At 41.1% G+C, this 15,576-nt stretch overlaps 1 protein-coding gene across 1 annotated transcript in view; it reads right to left on the bottom strand.

The window, feature by feature from the left end:
- AR (androgen receptor) overlaps window positions 1-15,576 on the bottom strand; it is a 189,742-nt gene that overhangs the window by 27,730 nt on the left and 146,436 nt on the right. The window contains exon 3 of the mRNA XM_025466065.3: window positions 11,407-11,523. Within this exon, the coding sequence (XP_025321850.2) occupies window positions 11,407-11,523 (117 nt within the window). The remainder of the gene's footprint in view (window positions 1-11,406; window positions 11,524-15,576) is intronic.

Here is a 15,576-nt window from a genome sequence, read left to right as displayed (position 1 = left end):
TACCAAAAATCTGCTCATGTGAAATTGTAGAGCCTGGAAACGCTTTCACATACCAGGCTTTTCCACTGGAAAAAGTAACTACATGAATTTAGAGCATACATGCTTTTACAATTACATTTAAACTGACATTAAAAACAAATGTGAAACAGCCCAAGCTGAACAGGTCAGCATGACCTGGAAAGCAAACGAGAAAAAAAAAAAAAAGAAAAAGTAAAAAAGGCTCAAAGTTAACAGCATTAATTCTGTCAGTCTGTTGTAAATAAGAAAATACCACTGATATATTATTAGTGGCTTTATTAAGGAAAATTCACTAGCAGAAATATGCAACTTTCAAACAAATAGAAAGCAGTTAAAAAATAAACTACATTAGCCTTTCAATCCACATTAGGGAACCTCTTGTTGGCCTGGAGATTAAAATTCTGTCCCAAGGAGTGGGAAACTCCCCTCCCTCCTGAAGTCCTTCTTTGGCTTTTCTCCAGAATGTTGCTGAGTCAGGAGAAAGAAAGAGAGAGAGAGAGAGAGAGAGAGAGAGAGAGAGTGAGAGTAGGTGGAGACAGGAGAAAGAAGAGGGTGGAAATGCAGGCTCCAGGCAAGCCACAGACAGTGCTCTGACTCTCATATTTGTCTGCCTCTAGTCTCAGGACTCCACATCCACCAGAAGGAAACTGGATTCAACATGGAGCCTTTGGGGCAGAGACCAAGAACAGTAAGATATTACCAACTCCAAGCACTTCTCCTCTTAGAATAATGCAAAGTTTGAGGCTGGCTTGAGAGAAGAACAAGACCTCATACCTGATGGAGAGGCAAGTGGATGAGGAGTACTGGGGTACTGTGGGGGAACTAAGGCTAGAAGTAAGGGGTGGAGTCTGATCTACTTTCCCCCTTCATTCTAACCTAACTCTGGGAAACTAGGGGTGGTAGAAAGGGAGGTGGGTGGGGGGTAGGGGTGACTGGGTGACGGGCACTGAGGGGGGCACTTGATGGGATGAGCACTGGGTGTTATTCTATTTGTTGGTAAATTGAACACCAATAAAAAAATAAATTTATAAAAAAAACAGGAAATAAGAGAAGTTGGCGCTGTTTTTTTTTTTTCAATTTTGAGTTCCTCCCTCTTTATGAAAGGGCTAAGAGTATGTGTTTCTACAAACAGAATCGCCTTGACTTTGGGAATAAGGCAAAAATAACTTACTCTGGTCTCTTGTTCTGTTTGGAGAGAGGGGCCAGCTGGCTTCTTAGGGCTGCTCCTCCAGGAGAAGCAGAAATCTGGTCCTTGTTCACTGCACTTATGTGGATCAACTACTGCCTTCATCTAGGTGATGGGGCCTGAGGTTAAAATCTAGGTCCTTGGCAATGGTCCAGCAAAATGGAGGTAAGGGAAAACTCACAAGTTGAAAAGCAAGTAAAAATGGCCACAGAAGCTGCAGATAGGCATAGTGGCTTCCTGTTCCAGGTAGCACTTGGAGTCCCATCAGCAAAGCTTCTTCCTGGCAGCACACTGTAGAAAGCCAGCAATCAAGCCAGAGCTTCACTTCATCCAACCACCTGAGTGCCATCACATATGATCAAGAATAATCAAAGGGCACAGTGCTAATGCCAAGTCGTATTACAGAAACTGACAACTGTGATAGTACTGCATGAATGATAATTGATTATTCTAGAGCTAGTCCTCACAACATCCCTGTGAGGTAGGGAAATGATTGGTCCCACTGTGGGGAGTCGTTAACCAAGAGGGCGGCCCCCAGCTCCAATGTTGACATCTGCAATTGAGGAGCAAACACTTGACACCCTAAGTCTCATGTTCCAAGGTGTTTTCAAGTTATCCATTGGAACCCACTAGAATCCTTTTTCTGAATGAAGCTGGTCAGCCTTCCTTCAGTGTCTGGTTGTTTTGAGATGTTTGCATTTGCCAACCCGGAATTTTTCTAATATGAAAATAAAGAGACAGGGTGAAATGTGGCAACTTAAAGATGGCTTGTACCCAGCAGTCTCCATAATCAGATGCCTGAGTGAGGTCCTCTGATTTAAGAGGCAGCATGCAAAACTGGGCAAAGGGAGTGGCTGCCATTTTAGACTGGGGCTTCTTTTCTCTTTTCCTACCTCCCTGTAAGACAGGCAAGGGGGAGAAAATGGAAAATTCTTTCCTTAGATTTGTTTTCTTCCTCCTTTCTTTTCTGCCTTATTGACAAATATACTAAGGAGCTTATGTATATGCTTGTGTGTGCCTCCTTGTACACAGCGGGCAATAATTAGTTTGTGGGGGTGGGGGATGTGGAGGAAAAGAAGAAGGTAGAATTTAACAGTCTCATTACAGCTACTCAGAGCCCAGCAGAGCCTCCCTATTTGGTCTTCTGAATTTCTTGCAGCAGCGAAAAAATCCCATGATATTAAGAGCATTATTACTCAGCCTGGAGATGGGAATGCTTCGAAACTAATGTCTCTGTGCCTAACAGCTCACTAATCAAAGTGTCTATGCCTCATTTTCCACCCTGGGAAGAGTCCTCAGTCTCACTGTGGCCAGCATGACACACCACCCTGTGCAGGCCTGGGCTGGTGACCTTTTTATCTTGGTCAAGATCCAGATTTTCTTCTTAGTTCTAAATGCCAGTCCAAGTTTTGTGCAGGTGATTTCTTCAGGATTTGTGCTTACATTTTTAAAACTGCTGGCTGCTAGAAGGCTGAAATATCCCTCAACAATCAATTTTCACTTCAACCACAGAACCATTGGTCCAATGGTGTACTCAGCAGGGGAAAGAAACCCATTTCTATGCCTGGCTTAAGAGATCTAAAAAGTACAGCTAAGATTGAGTAGACTGAGGAAAGTGGAACCTGATTTTAGAAAAGGTGATCTAGAGTAGTGATGCCATTTTGTTTACTTCTAAATACTTGTTGTCATGGAAACCTTTTCAATAAAAGACAATCTGAAGGCTCTACTGATTTCTGGGTGGCCATGTACTTTTCCCCTTAGTTCTATTCCATATACATATGATCTCAAAGGATGTGCAAAATGCTCTAAAAAAGCATCTTGCTCAAGTAAATTGTATGTATAGGTTGAGTTCAATAAGAAACTATTTTAAACACTTTTTTATCTTAAGGCTACATCCTATAATTTGTAAAAACAGGTGGCTATCTTTTTAAATCAAAAGTTTTCAAACAAGCAGTTATTTCAAATAATTTGTTTCTGAATTGTTATATTTAGAAAATACTTGCCTTTGTATATATGACCTATTGTGTTCTGTGTACTCTTAGCTTTCTGCCTACTGCCTTTGAAAAATATTGCCTATGACATCATTTTACTCTCTCAAGAGCAACTGAGGGATTTTAGAGCACTTACAGCAAAAGTAAACAACAATAAAATCTTTCTGCTCCTATTACACTTTAAAAACTCAAGCATTTTAAGTGGAAATTTTACAAGTAAGATACTCATTCAAGTACCAGACACGGGTATCATCAATTTTCATGACTTGAAAAAATTATTTACTTCTAACCATAGTTCTCTAAAAGCAAAGACTCAAAGATAGACTACAACATATATGTGCTGTCCCAGATAATTTGGTTTGAAGGAATTATGAGACACAGACTCTGGTTTCTCTACACACAAGTTCTCTTGGGAACTATAATTAGAGAGAAGTATATACCCTCTTCCCTACAATGTGTCACCAAATATGTATGTAATCAACAGGAGCACGGTGATCTAGACTACAGAGAACAGATTTCAGAGTTGATTCGAAGGTGATACTGAGAACAAAGAACCAGGGAACTAGTACCAAAAGCTACACTGTAATAACAGTGGTGACTGGGAGCACATAGGCTAATTCTCATTGATAAAAGGAGTGGAGGGTACAGTGATAAACGTTCTGTGCCTACTATGTACCAGTTTTTTTTTAAACAAACTTACAACATTTCTGTAAGGACAGTTTTATTATTCCCATGGTACAGTTGGGAGAAAGTTAGGTTCGAAAATATCTACTGATTTGTCCAAGGCCATTAAGATAGTAAGTGGCAGAGCCAGGACTAGAAATGAGTCCTGTCTATATCTGAGTGCCTTACACTATTTCCACTATATTACAGGATCTCTCAAAACAAAACCATGCAAAAGAAAGAAAAACAGAGGTTGTAAGTACTGAGTCACACGTTGTGCATATTGATATCAAAGTCTGTAGGGCAATTCTGCTTCTTAGTTATGCAGACGTGTAGGAGCACTCCGGTCTCTGAGAATTGTGTGTGGGAGCAGCATCCTTCTTAGAATTGAGACCTACAATTTGTATCTCCAACCTGGAGACTTTTAGGGCTCTAATTAGAGTCAAAGGAGAAGGGAGAAGTTCCCAGTGACTGAGTTCCACATTATTGATTCTTTATGATACTCTGTAGCTGCTGAACAGGGGGTAGAGGGGAATGAATCACTGGGTGCAAAGTGGGACTCAAATTCTACAACTCTGTGATTTCTAGGCCTCTTACTTTATCAAAGAGGTTATGTGGTAGCACCATAATGAAGGTCTGGGTAGATGTTGAAATGCTGGTTAGAGAGTGCACAAAAGGATTATTAAAATTTTTAGGAAATAATATCTGGATATTCTTCACCAAAATATTTAGTGATAATTCTGTACAATGCTGGAAATCCTTATATTTGTCAGAAATAACTGGTCTAGCATCTATCTTTCTTGAGTCAGGAATTTCTACCTGTGGCCATTAGATGACTTTGACAATAATGCTACTTTGGCCTGGATTACATCCTGACCTTTATGTATGACAATAATGTTACAGACCCCACATGGTTTACTTCAGTGATTTTAAAGGCCTCTGGTGTGTCCTCTTGAGACGTGGTGAGGATGGTCTACCTTTGGTCATGAAGCCATTTATGATTGATTATCCTGGTGAGCAATGGCATACATATCTACAAAATGGAAGAACTGGGCTAGAGGTATTGTCTGCCTATCTGTACCCAAGTTTTCCAAAGTTTATTCCACAAAACAGTGCTTAACAGGTATTAAATGAAAAAAAGTGCTTCTGTGGTTGAATTAAATCTAGGAATCCTGAGTTACCAAGCTCCTCATGTTACTTTATTGCAGTACTTGCCAAAGTCTGTGTTATGCTAACATACAATAAATCTTCCTGAACAGAACCATAATATGTAGGTTTACATAAATTATTTGACCATAAAAATCATTTTTCATGGACCATGTCATGGAACTAATTTTCTCAGAACCCATGCCAGGAAACACTAGGCTAGACAAAGGCAAGAAGTTTGTTTAGGGGACAGACTTATGTACATACATGGCTAGTACTTGCAGGTATCAATCTTTTTTTTTTTTTTTTTTTAATTTTTATTTATTTATGATAGTCACAGAGAGAGAGAGGGGCGCAGAGACACAGGCAGAGGGAGAAGCAGGCTCCATGCATCGGGAGCCCGATGTGGGATTCGATCCCGGGTCTCCAGGATCGCGCCCTGGGCCAAAGGCAGGCGCCAAACCGCTGCGCCACCCAGGGATCCCCTGCAGGTATCAATCTTAATGGAGGCAACTAACCCCAGGAATCAAGGCTGTAATCTTAGGTGTTAAGCAAAATTTGGTGCTAGACTTTTTTCCCCCTCCCTCTCTCCCTGGCCTACTATGTATTTTTCTAAAGTTTAGGTCTTCCCCTCTACCACACTCATGCTGCCAGTAATTGTCTTAAAAAGACCAAATGTAAAAATGCAAAAAATGATATATGAATATGTCTAGCCCATGTCATAGATCCTTCACTGCCTGAAATCCAAACATTTTAGCCATAATAACTAAGTCTGTTTTCCATGCAGTTTTAACTTACCTTTCCCATTTCCCCAAATCTGGTCATTTTAATGACTTGCCATTCCTCAAACCCTCCATACATGTTTACTTATGTCTCTGTGCCTTTATTCTAACTGTGCCCTGTGCGTTGAATGCCCCCTTCCCTTCTGTCTCACTCAACTTCTTCCCAGTCATTTCCTCTTTATCCTTTAAGATTAAGATGTATTCATTATCACTGTCTGTCTCCTAATGTTTAACCTTTTGAGGTCAAGGATTTCATTTTATTCATCACTGCTCCCCCACAATGCCTACCAGAGTGTCTGGTGCATAGCTGGTACTCAATAGATATTTGCCAAATGAATAAATAGATGAGTGAATGGATGGAAAGATAAAAGGACTAGCTAGTTGACTGGTTGGAAGGATGAACAGATAAATACATGGATGGATAAATGCTATGAAACTCGTCTCCTGAAGAATCATGCTGTGAATAGTGTTTCAGCATTGGAATCACCCTCTTGCATCTGGACATGTGTGGACATGTGATCCAAAAGTACCAATGCAGGGCTGCTCTTGAGCATGGAGAATGGTAAAAGAGCTGGCATCAAGACAGTCTTCAACACTGGAAACCACAAGGATATTCATAGCATCCATGGTGATATCAGATCGTGGCCATGGGCTCTCTGAGCCATCCTCCCAACTAAAGAATCCTGGAGGTTAAAACCTGCAGATCTGGGGCAGCCCCGGTGGCTCAGCGGTTTAGCGCGGCCTTCAGCCCAGGGCCTGATCCTGGAGACCCGGGATTGGGTCCCATGTCGGGCTCCCTGCATGGAGCCCGCTTCTCCCTCTGTCTGTGTCTCTGCTTCTCTGTCTCTAATAAATAAATAAAATCTTTAAAAAAAAAAACCCTGCAGATATGCTAACAGTTTTGAGTCTCAGGTGTAAAGCTCAGTCTCGTAGTAGGACAGAGATTTCTCAAATATGTTAAAGTAAACCACTGAGGAAAACGCTGAACATTTTAAACTCTCACATGTTCTAGGTTTCTTTTCCTTTTCTGGGGTTTGGCTGCTACATGAAATTCCTGAAAGGCCTACCATCTTCCATGGTCCAGGAAAGGCAAGAGTAAAAGCAGGGACTAATGTCATTTATTAAAAGCTAAGAACTCAAGAGTTGCTTAATGCAAAAATAAAACAAACAAACAAACAAACAAACAAATAAATAAATGTTTGGGGAGTAATAGGAGGGAAAGTGAGAAGGAGGAAAAGGTTAGAAGAGAAGATGACAGCTCAGGGCAATTCTTTCTTTCTTATTACATCTTGGAAACTGGAAGTATATCCTTGGGAAATACAGAGAAAAGTGAGAGATGGCTGTGCACTTATATTAAAATTATAGGCTGTTGAAAAAGCCATAGTTAATTCACCAGACGGAAGGTCCTTTTTTGGATATATTTGTAAGTGTGTTTTTACATTAAAATTAGGCAAGGGGTGGTATATATATACAATGGAATATTATTCTGCCATTAGAAACGACAAATACCACCATTTGCTTCAACGTGGATGGAACTGGAGGGTATTATGCTAAGTGAAGTAAGTCAATTGGAGAAGGGCAACCATTATATGGTCTCTTTCATCTGGGGAATATAAAAAATAGTGAAAGGGAATAAAAGGGAAAGGAGAGAAAATGAGTGGGAAATATTAGTGAGGGTGACAGAACATGAGAGACTCCTAACTCTGGGAAATGAACAAGGGGTAGTGGAAAGGAGGAGGGCGGGGGGATGGGTGACTGGGTGACGGGCACTGAGGGGGGCACTTGACGGGATGAGCACTGGGTGTTATGCTATATGCTGGCAAATCGAACTCCAATAAAAAAACATACAAAAAGAAAGAAGAAAGAAAGAAAGAAAGAAAGAAAGAAAGAAAGAAAGAAAGAAAGAAAGAAAGAAAGAAAGAAATAATTAGGCAAGAGGTTCAGATTCCTGAAGCAATTAGCAATGTGTTTTTCAAAAGCAGCCAGAAATGAACTGTGTATAAAGAAAGGCCTATCCCTGTTGTGAATGGGCAGTTCATAGCCTGAAGGTAGTCTGTAAGTGATCCACTCCGAGACTCCAACCACCCTTAGAAACACCAAAAAACACCAAGAGCTGCTAAGAAAACAAGCAGTGAGCATGTAGATAGGGCTAGAAGCACAAAGGTAAAAAGTTCTGTGTTTTAAATATCTCTGAGTTAAGGTGATCCCATCACCCAACAGTAGACGGAACACTACAGACGAAGCCAGTTAGAAATCTTGAGGCCTCAACACTAAGCAAGCATCAGCTGTAGAGTACCAGTTCTTAGAGAACTAAGATACAAGGATAACCCTTCTGCCCTCTACTCCCTCAATAATCTGTGCATCCAGTCTACTTTTAGACACATAATATATCTTACTTCATTGTAACTGAGATAGCTAAAATTATTATGCAAGTCAAAACACTCAATTCTAGACTGTTTAAACTTCTGAAGGCAGTGGATACATAATCAAAAGAAAGCTGGTAAGCTTTTTCTGTGACTTTAGACCCAGAATCACAAAATGAGAGTGTCAGAAAGGTCCTTGGTAAATCTCACTGTCCCAATTTTATGATGGAAAATTGCCATTTTAGAATATATTATACTGTTTTGAGTGACAGAAAGAATAAAACAAAATTATAAGAATTCTCCTTCGGTATGATCAGAATGTCTATGTTAAACCCAAATCTTATGAAAAGGGAAGTCTACTACTAGAAGAAGTACATTCTTCTAATGTAGAAGGGCCACTCTACATTTATGTTTTCTTTCCATTGTTTTGAGTAAAGGTGTGATGTACACTGAATTTGCAAGTTAATCATAAACTTGAGAAGGGTTTGCAGCAGAGAATCGGGAAATGTGGAGATAAGTTTAGCAAAATGAAAAAGTTTGTTTTTCAAACAATGGTTTTTAAGTGGGCATATACTTGGGATGCTATTGACATGGTACTTGAATACAATATATGATTCCCTTAACTACTAGAATCAGCTTCTTTAAGTTTGAGGTGATCAAGAGTGATTTCTGGTGATGTTCTCCCTGCCTGTTAGAATAGTTAAATATTATAGGGCACGCAAGTAACTCAGTGCAAAAGCCAACTGGGAAGTGCTTTAACAGCTTACCATTTAAATTACTAGTGACTTCACTGTCATAGTAAGCCCTCACATTTGTCTAGCACTTTGTCATTTACTAAGGATGTTCATGTTCATCATGCCTCTGTGAAAGTGATATCACTAAATTATAAATGAAGAAATTGAGGCTTAGAAGGGGCACAGTAAATAATGGATCTGGGCCTTTAACTTAGATCTGTCTGACTCCAAAGGCAAGGCCACATACACAGTATCAAGAATCGTTGTATCTTGTAGACATTTCTTCAAGTTTGCCAGCCTGAGCTCTATTGCCCAGTATGGTGCCTTTGTACACAATTGACATTCAATAAATATCACAGAAGTGAAACTGAAACAAAAGCCATTCACAGTGCTTCTCACCTTCTTTTCATTGTGTTGACTAAGCCCATTTAAACTTGAGCATTCTATCCAATAAATCAATTTGAAAACCTACTGTACCACTCTCTCCATGAAATTAAGTGACAGATTTATGCTGGACTAATATATGAAGTAGTGAAATTACTCCTTTTGAAAAGGGGTTCACTATAACCATGTCATGAGTGTTTTATAATGGAAGATATTGGGGCACCTGGGTTTCTCAGTGGTTGAGCATCTGCCTCTGGCACAGGTCATGATCTGGGGGTCCTGGGATCCAGTCCTGGATCAGGCTCCCTGCTAGGAGCCTGCTTCTCCCTCTGCCTATGTCTCTGCCTCTCTCTGCGTGTCTCTCATGAATAAATAAAATCTTGTTTTTTAAAAAAGAAAGATGTTGGCTAAAACGTGAAACTAATTTTTAAGATTTGAACTCAAACTTTATAAGGACTTTTTTGTTTTACCATAAATCTTCACCTATGTTAAAGCAGGCTTATAATTCATATCAACAGATGGAAAGCCGAGGGGCTTCTGTACCTGGGAGCCCCCATCACTAAATAATTGAGGGCTAAATAATTGAGACCTGAGTGCATCAGAACTCTCACCATAGGGTTGTAATATTCATATGAAGAAAACTCCCTCCTATCAGTCCCTTGTCACCTTTCTTGGCTTCCCTTCTGCATTTCACCCCAGTCCTCCTCCTTCCTCCCAACAGTAGACCATAATTGTAGGATTTCTCCATAGTACACCAAGCAAATAAGAGCATGGTTGGTCTTTGAGTCAGAAATTTGAGTCTCATTTAATGCGGCTGCCTGGGAAACTACTCACAGAGCATCTGCCTGCAAGGTCTGGGAGTACTAGACACTACTTGAGATGGCTCTGTTGCAACTGTCTCAAATTGAACCTGAGTCAATTCATCTGTAGTACTTTGGTCTGTTTAAAGACTATTATTGCCCTGTAAGGAGGGGCAGACACAGTTATCAGCATGAATACCCACACAGAGTTAGGAAACAAGTTTGTTTCTGTAACCATGTACACAGGCAGACAAGGTACTGAGCACCCTAAAAAAACCAGAGATGCACAAGTGCTCTAAATTAGCCTTGAGAAAATAAATAAAAAATAAATAAATAAATAAATAAATAAATAAATAAGCCTTGAGATGTGGAGGAGAAATGGCAGGATTCCAGGAACTCAGGTTTTCCAGGCTGATAATGAATAATCAGTTAGGAGGCTATAGTTTCAAACATTCAGAAAAGGGCTTTTTTCAAGTTCCATTTTCAAATCAAAGTAGACTGATGAGCCTGCTTTTCTCATGAAAGATGCCTCTTTTTGGAAGCTGCAAGAAACACCCTGCCACTGAGCAGATGTGAACATGAAGAAGTGAGGAATTTGGAAGGGGAAAATATACAAGTAAGCCAAGCCTTTCTGGAATGGTGACAGTGCTCACGGTAGACACAGGGTAGGGGACAGAGAGCTTATGATGAATGGCTGCCCTCAAAAAAGCTGTATCTTCCCTCTGTCAAGCTATTGTGCTCCTGAAAAAATGCTTTTGGAAGTTATCAATGGATTTGCAAAGAAAAGAAAATGATTAAAAGGCCTGCTCAACCCTGGGGAGAGATGCAATAGGAAACTGGTTCTGCTTGGCAGCCTAGTCATAGCCTCCAAAGAGAAGCAGCTTCTCATTCCAGGTGGCCTGCCCTACAATATAGAAATAGTTAACTGAGATTATTCCTGGGTGTTCAGGGCCAGCCTGTGCCTGGGTCATCCTGCACCTGTGATTATTCTGGATTCTGTAGTTCTTTCATCCTAGCTATCATTCAACACATAAGGCCAGTATCACTGTGTCCTCTGGGGACTCCAGAGTCCACTCCACACTCACTCACCACCCCCTGATGGGTCCTGATCCCTGCTTCACACCTTCTGTTCCTATGCTGAGCCCCAGAGTGGGGTGTGACATGCTTAAGGATAAAGAAAGCCATTAGCTGGGTGATGGCCACATAGGATATGAAGGAGTCAGTCTGTATCTAGAGCAGAGCTGGCCACCTCAGAAGTACCAAAGAGGAAAATCTGGTTTAAAGAGAGAATGAGAGAATGAAAGAGGGAGAGGGAGGAGAAGGAGGAAAAGTATCATACCTCCCAGAGTCATCCCTGCTTCATAGCATTTCCGGAGGCGACAAGATGGACAATTTTTCCTTCGGAATTTATCGATGGTACAATCATTTCTGCTGGCACACAGGTACTTCTGTTTCCCTGGAAGAACAAACAGAATAGGAGATGCCCCATTAATGCACTTCCAGACTCTCTCTCCTTTAGTACTTCTAGGCAGAAAGGGCATAAGGATATATCCTGCCAGATGACAGAAGTGAACAGAGAATGGCCATTAACAATTTGATCACACAGAATCACACAACCTGGGTTAATTCGATGCTTTTTTGTTTGGTTTTCATAGGTGTTTTTATAGAGATGCACAACTGAGGTCCTGCTGATACTTCCTTTATAAGGACCACTCACTGGTTTTTAAAAATAAGATATTCTACCTGTACTAAAAGCCATGAATGTCCATGGGAAAGTGATCAATGACAGAAATTACTGCTCCCTTAGCATAACACAGCAGAGACTTGGACTTAGGCAATGTTTCTAACTCCTGACCTCTGTAATCATGCAAAGGATCATACTCAAGCTAAGATGGTGCCTGTTTTTCACAATAAAATTATGGGTAAGAATTCTATGAAAGAGAACTCCACAAGATTTCTCATTGTTTTTAAATTGTTAGTGATTTAGAGGGAAGGGCAAGATGGCAGAAGAGTAGGGGTCATCAACTCATCTGGTCCCACAAACTTACCTAGATAACTTTCAAAACAATCTGAACACCTACGAATTCGACCTGAGCTTTAAAGAGAGAACAGCTGGAATGCTACAGAGAGAAAAGTTTTAGATTCTAACAAGGTAAGAAGGCAAAAAAAAAAAATTAAAAAGAATAAGGTGGGGGAGGGGAAGTGCAACTAGCAGGGCTAAAGCAGAGCGGCAAAAGCCTCCAAGGCAGGAAAGCCCAGCCCTGGAGAAGCGGGAACTTTAAAAATCCATGCCGGAGTTTTCTCTGACATAAAAGTGCTTAGCAGGGAACCTGGGCAGAATCGCAGGAGGGACAGTGAAGCCTCAAGATTCCTGGAGGGGCACCGGGGGTAAGCTCACTGCAAAGCGCAGTCCCATCATGGTAAAGGGCTGGAGCACCACCGCCCTTGGGGCATCTGGGAGAAGCCAGTTAAGTGGGCCAGCTCTGGAGCTGCCTTTACCCTAGAGCCAGGCAATGGACCGGAGGTGGCTGTACTCCATTTCCTTCGGGAGAGGCAGTCCCCGGGAGTGTGGGTCAAGCAGCACAGCTCCCCGGATCCCAGGGCGCCCAAGCAGACAAAGCCAGAGATCCTTTGTTCCCCCTAGGACAGGCAGAAGTGTGGAGGGCACAGAAAAGTGAGAACTCTCCTGCCACTGGGCACCCGGGGAGGCTGTGCAGATCAGTGCACCTGCGCCTGCCCCCAGGAGCATCTAAGGCCAGTGCAGACTGGGAGACTGCGGTTAGTTACTTGCCGGGAGCTCAACTCCAGAGCTGAAAATCTGGCCACTGGCCATTTTTGTTTTTCCTCGTGCCTGGGAGAGGCAAGGCCTCTAGGGAACAAAGGCCTCACAGGATAAACCGCTCACACTGAGCCTGGCACCTGGCAAGGGGCAGGGCATCTCAAGCCAGGCACAGATACCTGAGAATCAGCACAGCAGACCCCTCCCCCAGAAGACCAGCTGGAAGAACAAGGGAAAAGCAAGTTTACTGAACAAGCAGTGCTGGAAAGCTCCAGGACCGAGGGAAAATAGTATATAGAACTAGAGGTTCCTTTTTTCACCTTTTTTTCCCATTATGACTCATTTTTATATCAAACTAAAAATTCCCAGTATTTTTTTCTTTTCCCACCTTAACTACAATATTTTACCAACTCTTCATTTATGTTTTTTCCTTTTTGACTTTCATATCTCTACAATTACATGTCTTAGATATATTTTTCACTTCTGGATTCCCTTCAACGTATTCAATTTAATTTGGTAGATATAAGAGACATGTGTATTTGCTTTTTATTTTTTTCTGCCTCAGTTTGTTTTACAACGGTGGAAATTAGTACCTTCTAAAACACGACCAACATACACCCAGAACCAAGTAGAATACAGTGTTGGTTCATTCTCTCTTCCTTCCAATTTTTCCCCCCTCTTTTATCTTGTTTATGTTTCTGTGGTCTATGTTGGGGCTTTCTAGAAGTACTGCTGGTTTATATAAATTTGGGATTGAACATCTTCTAACATACAGAACAAAATACACTCAGAACCAAGAGGATCACCCTCTAGGACCCCTCAGGTAGATTACATTCTTTCTTCTCTACCACTTCACATCCCCCCATTTTTTCTTTTTTCTTTACTTTTTTTTCTTTTTTCTTCTTCTTTGTTTTTGGCTTTTTATTTTTACTACTTTGTTTTAAAATTTGTTTTTCACTGTAGTGGTCCTTTTGTTTTATTTTGTTCTGTTCTTCTTTTTCTTTTATTTTCTGGTCTCTGACCTCTTCGGAATCATTTAGGGAGTATCTTACTTAGGTCGTGGATATTTTTGACTCAGCTCACTCATATAGCCACTCTGCACTGGACAAAATGACCACAAAAGAAAGAACCAGAAACAATACTCTCTGCCACAGAGTTACAGAATTTGGATTTAAATACAATGTCAGAAATTCAATTCAGAAGTACAATTATAAAGCTACTGGTGGCTCTGTAAAAAATGAATAAAGCACTGTAGAGACTTTATAGACAGAGTTGAGTGCTCATTTCTGGGTCCCTATTCTGTTCCATTGATCTATCTACCTGTTTTTGTGCCAGTACCATACTGTCTTGATGATAAAGAAGATGTGGTGTATATATATATATATTTATACACACACACACACACACACACAATGGAATATTACTCAGCCATCAGAAAGAATGAAGACCCACCATTTGCTCTGACGTGGATGGAACTGGAGGGTATAATGCTGAGTGAAATAAACCAATCGGAAGAAAATCATCATATGGTTTCACTCATATGTGGAATATAAGAAATAGTGAAAGGGGTTTTAAGGGAAAGGAGGGGAACTGAGTGGGAAAAATTAGAGAGGGAGACAAATCATGAGAGACCCCTAACTCTGGGAAACAAAAGGTTTCAGAAGGGGAGGTGGACAGGGTGTTGGGGTAACTGGGTAACAGGCACTGAGGAGAGCACTTGATGGGATGAGCATTGCGTGTTATACTATATGTTGGCAAATCGGACTTAAATAAAAACAAATGTAACAAAATTAAAAAATTAAAAAATAAATTGTTACTGGTTACATCCCCAATCCTACAGGTTATAAAAATCAAATGGAGATAAAGCTCACTCTTTCTGAAGTGAATCACACCAGGTGAAAGGAAGTCTTCTGCAGCCAGCAGAAGAAAAACAATTGCTGTCATGCATGTCTGTGGAGTTTTTACAGATACACAGACACATACTCACACATGTACACACATGCTCAGACCCAGAGATTCTCAGGATCACAGCTGCTCAAGAAAGGCATGAAGGTCCACTCAAATCACTGATTTTACTCAATATTTTGCCTCCATGCTCCTAACACAGGCCTGGCATACAGGTATACAGCAGGCCCTCAATAAACACTGATGAAATGAATACACTAGTGGAACAGGGATATCCACAAGCACACAGAGTCAGCACCAGATGTAAGCAGACACACACACCCTGCTGCTCTGAAACATGCAGAACTTCTCATGCTTGGGCCCTGTGACAGACTAAGCTTGTGCATCCCCTTGCTCCACCCCTTTTTCTATTCAAGTCCCTCTTATTTACTGCTGCACTTTAGTTTATGGGAGACAGTGGGATTATAGGGAGACTTCTTTTGGCAGAGGAGGCATATCTGTGGTAGGGAAAAGGAAGAAAAATTGAAGAGCAATTGCTGTTGGGTAAACAGGGAGAAAAACACATACATTTAGCTATAGCTTGTCTCTTCTCTCCCTTTTCAGCCTAACATGTACAGATGAAGCACGGAAAACACACGGATATTTTATGTAGGAGATTCAGTAGTAGCCAGGTCAGCAAAACCTTTGTTTTTCTCCCTTCCTCTCTTCCTTCCTCCTTTTCTCCCTTCCTCACCCTGCTCCTTCCCCTCTCGTTCCCTTCTCTTTGTCAAAGAATTCCAAAATGCTAGGCTTAAAGAACTGTTAAAAACCATACAACATAACCTT

The sequence above is a fragment of the Canis lupus genome, chromosome X (genome assembly GCF_003254725.2).
Source record: "Canis lupus dingo isolate Sandy chromosome X, ASM325472v2, whole genome shotgun sequence".
In the NCBI taxonomy this organism is placed as follows: Eukaryota; Metazoa; Chordata; class Mammalia; order Carnivora; family Canidae; genus Canis; species Canis lupus.
Note: the sequence above shows the minus strand (reverse complement) of the source record. Positions and strands in the feature narration are given on the sequence as shown.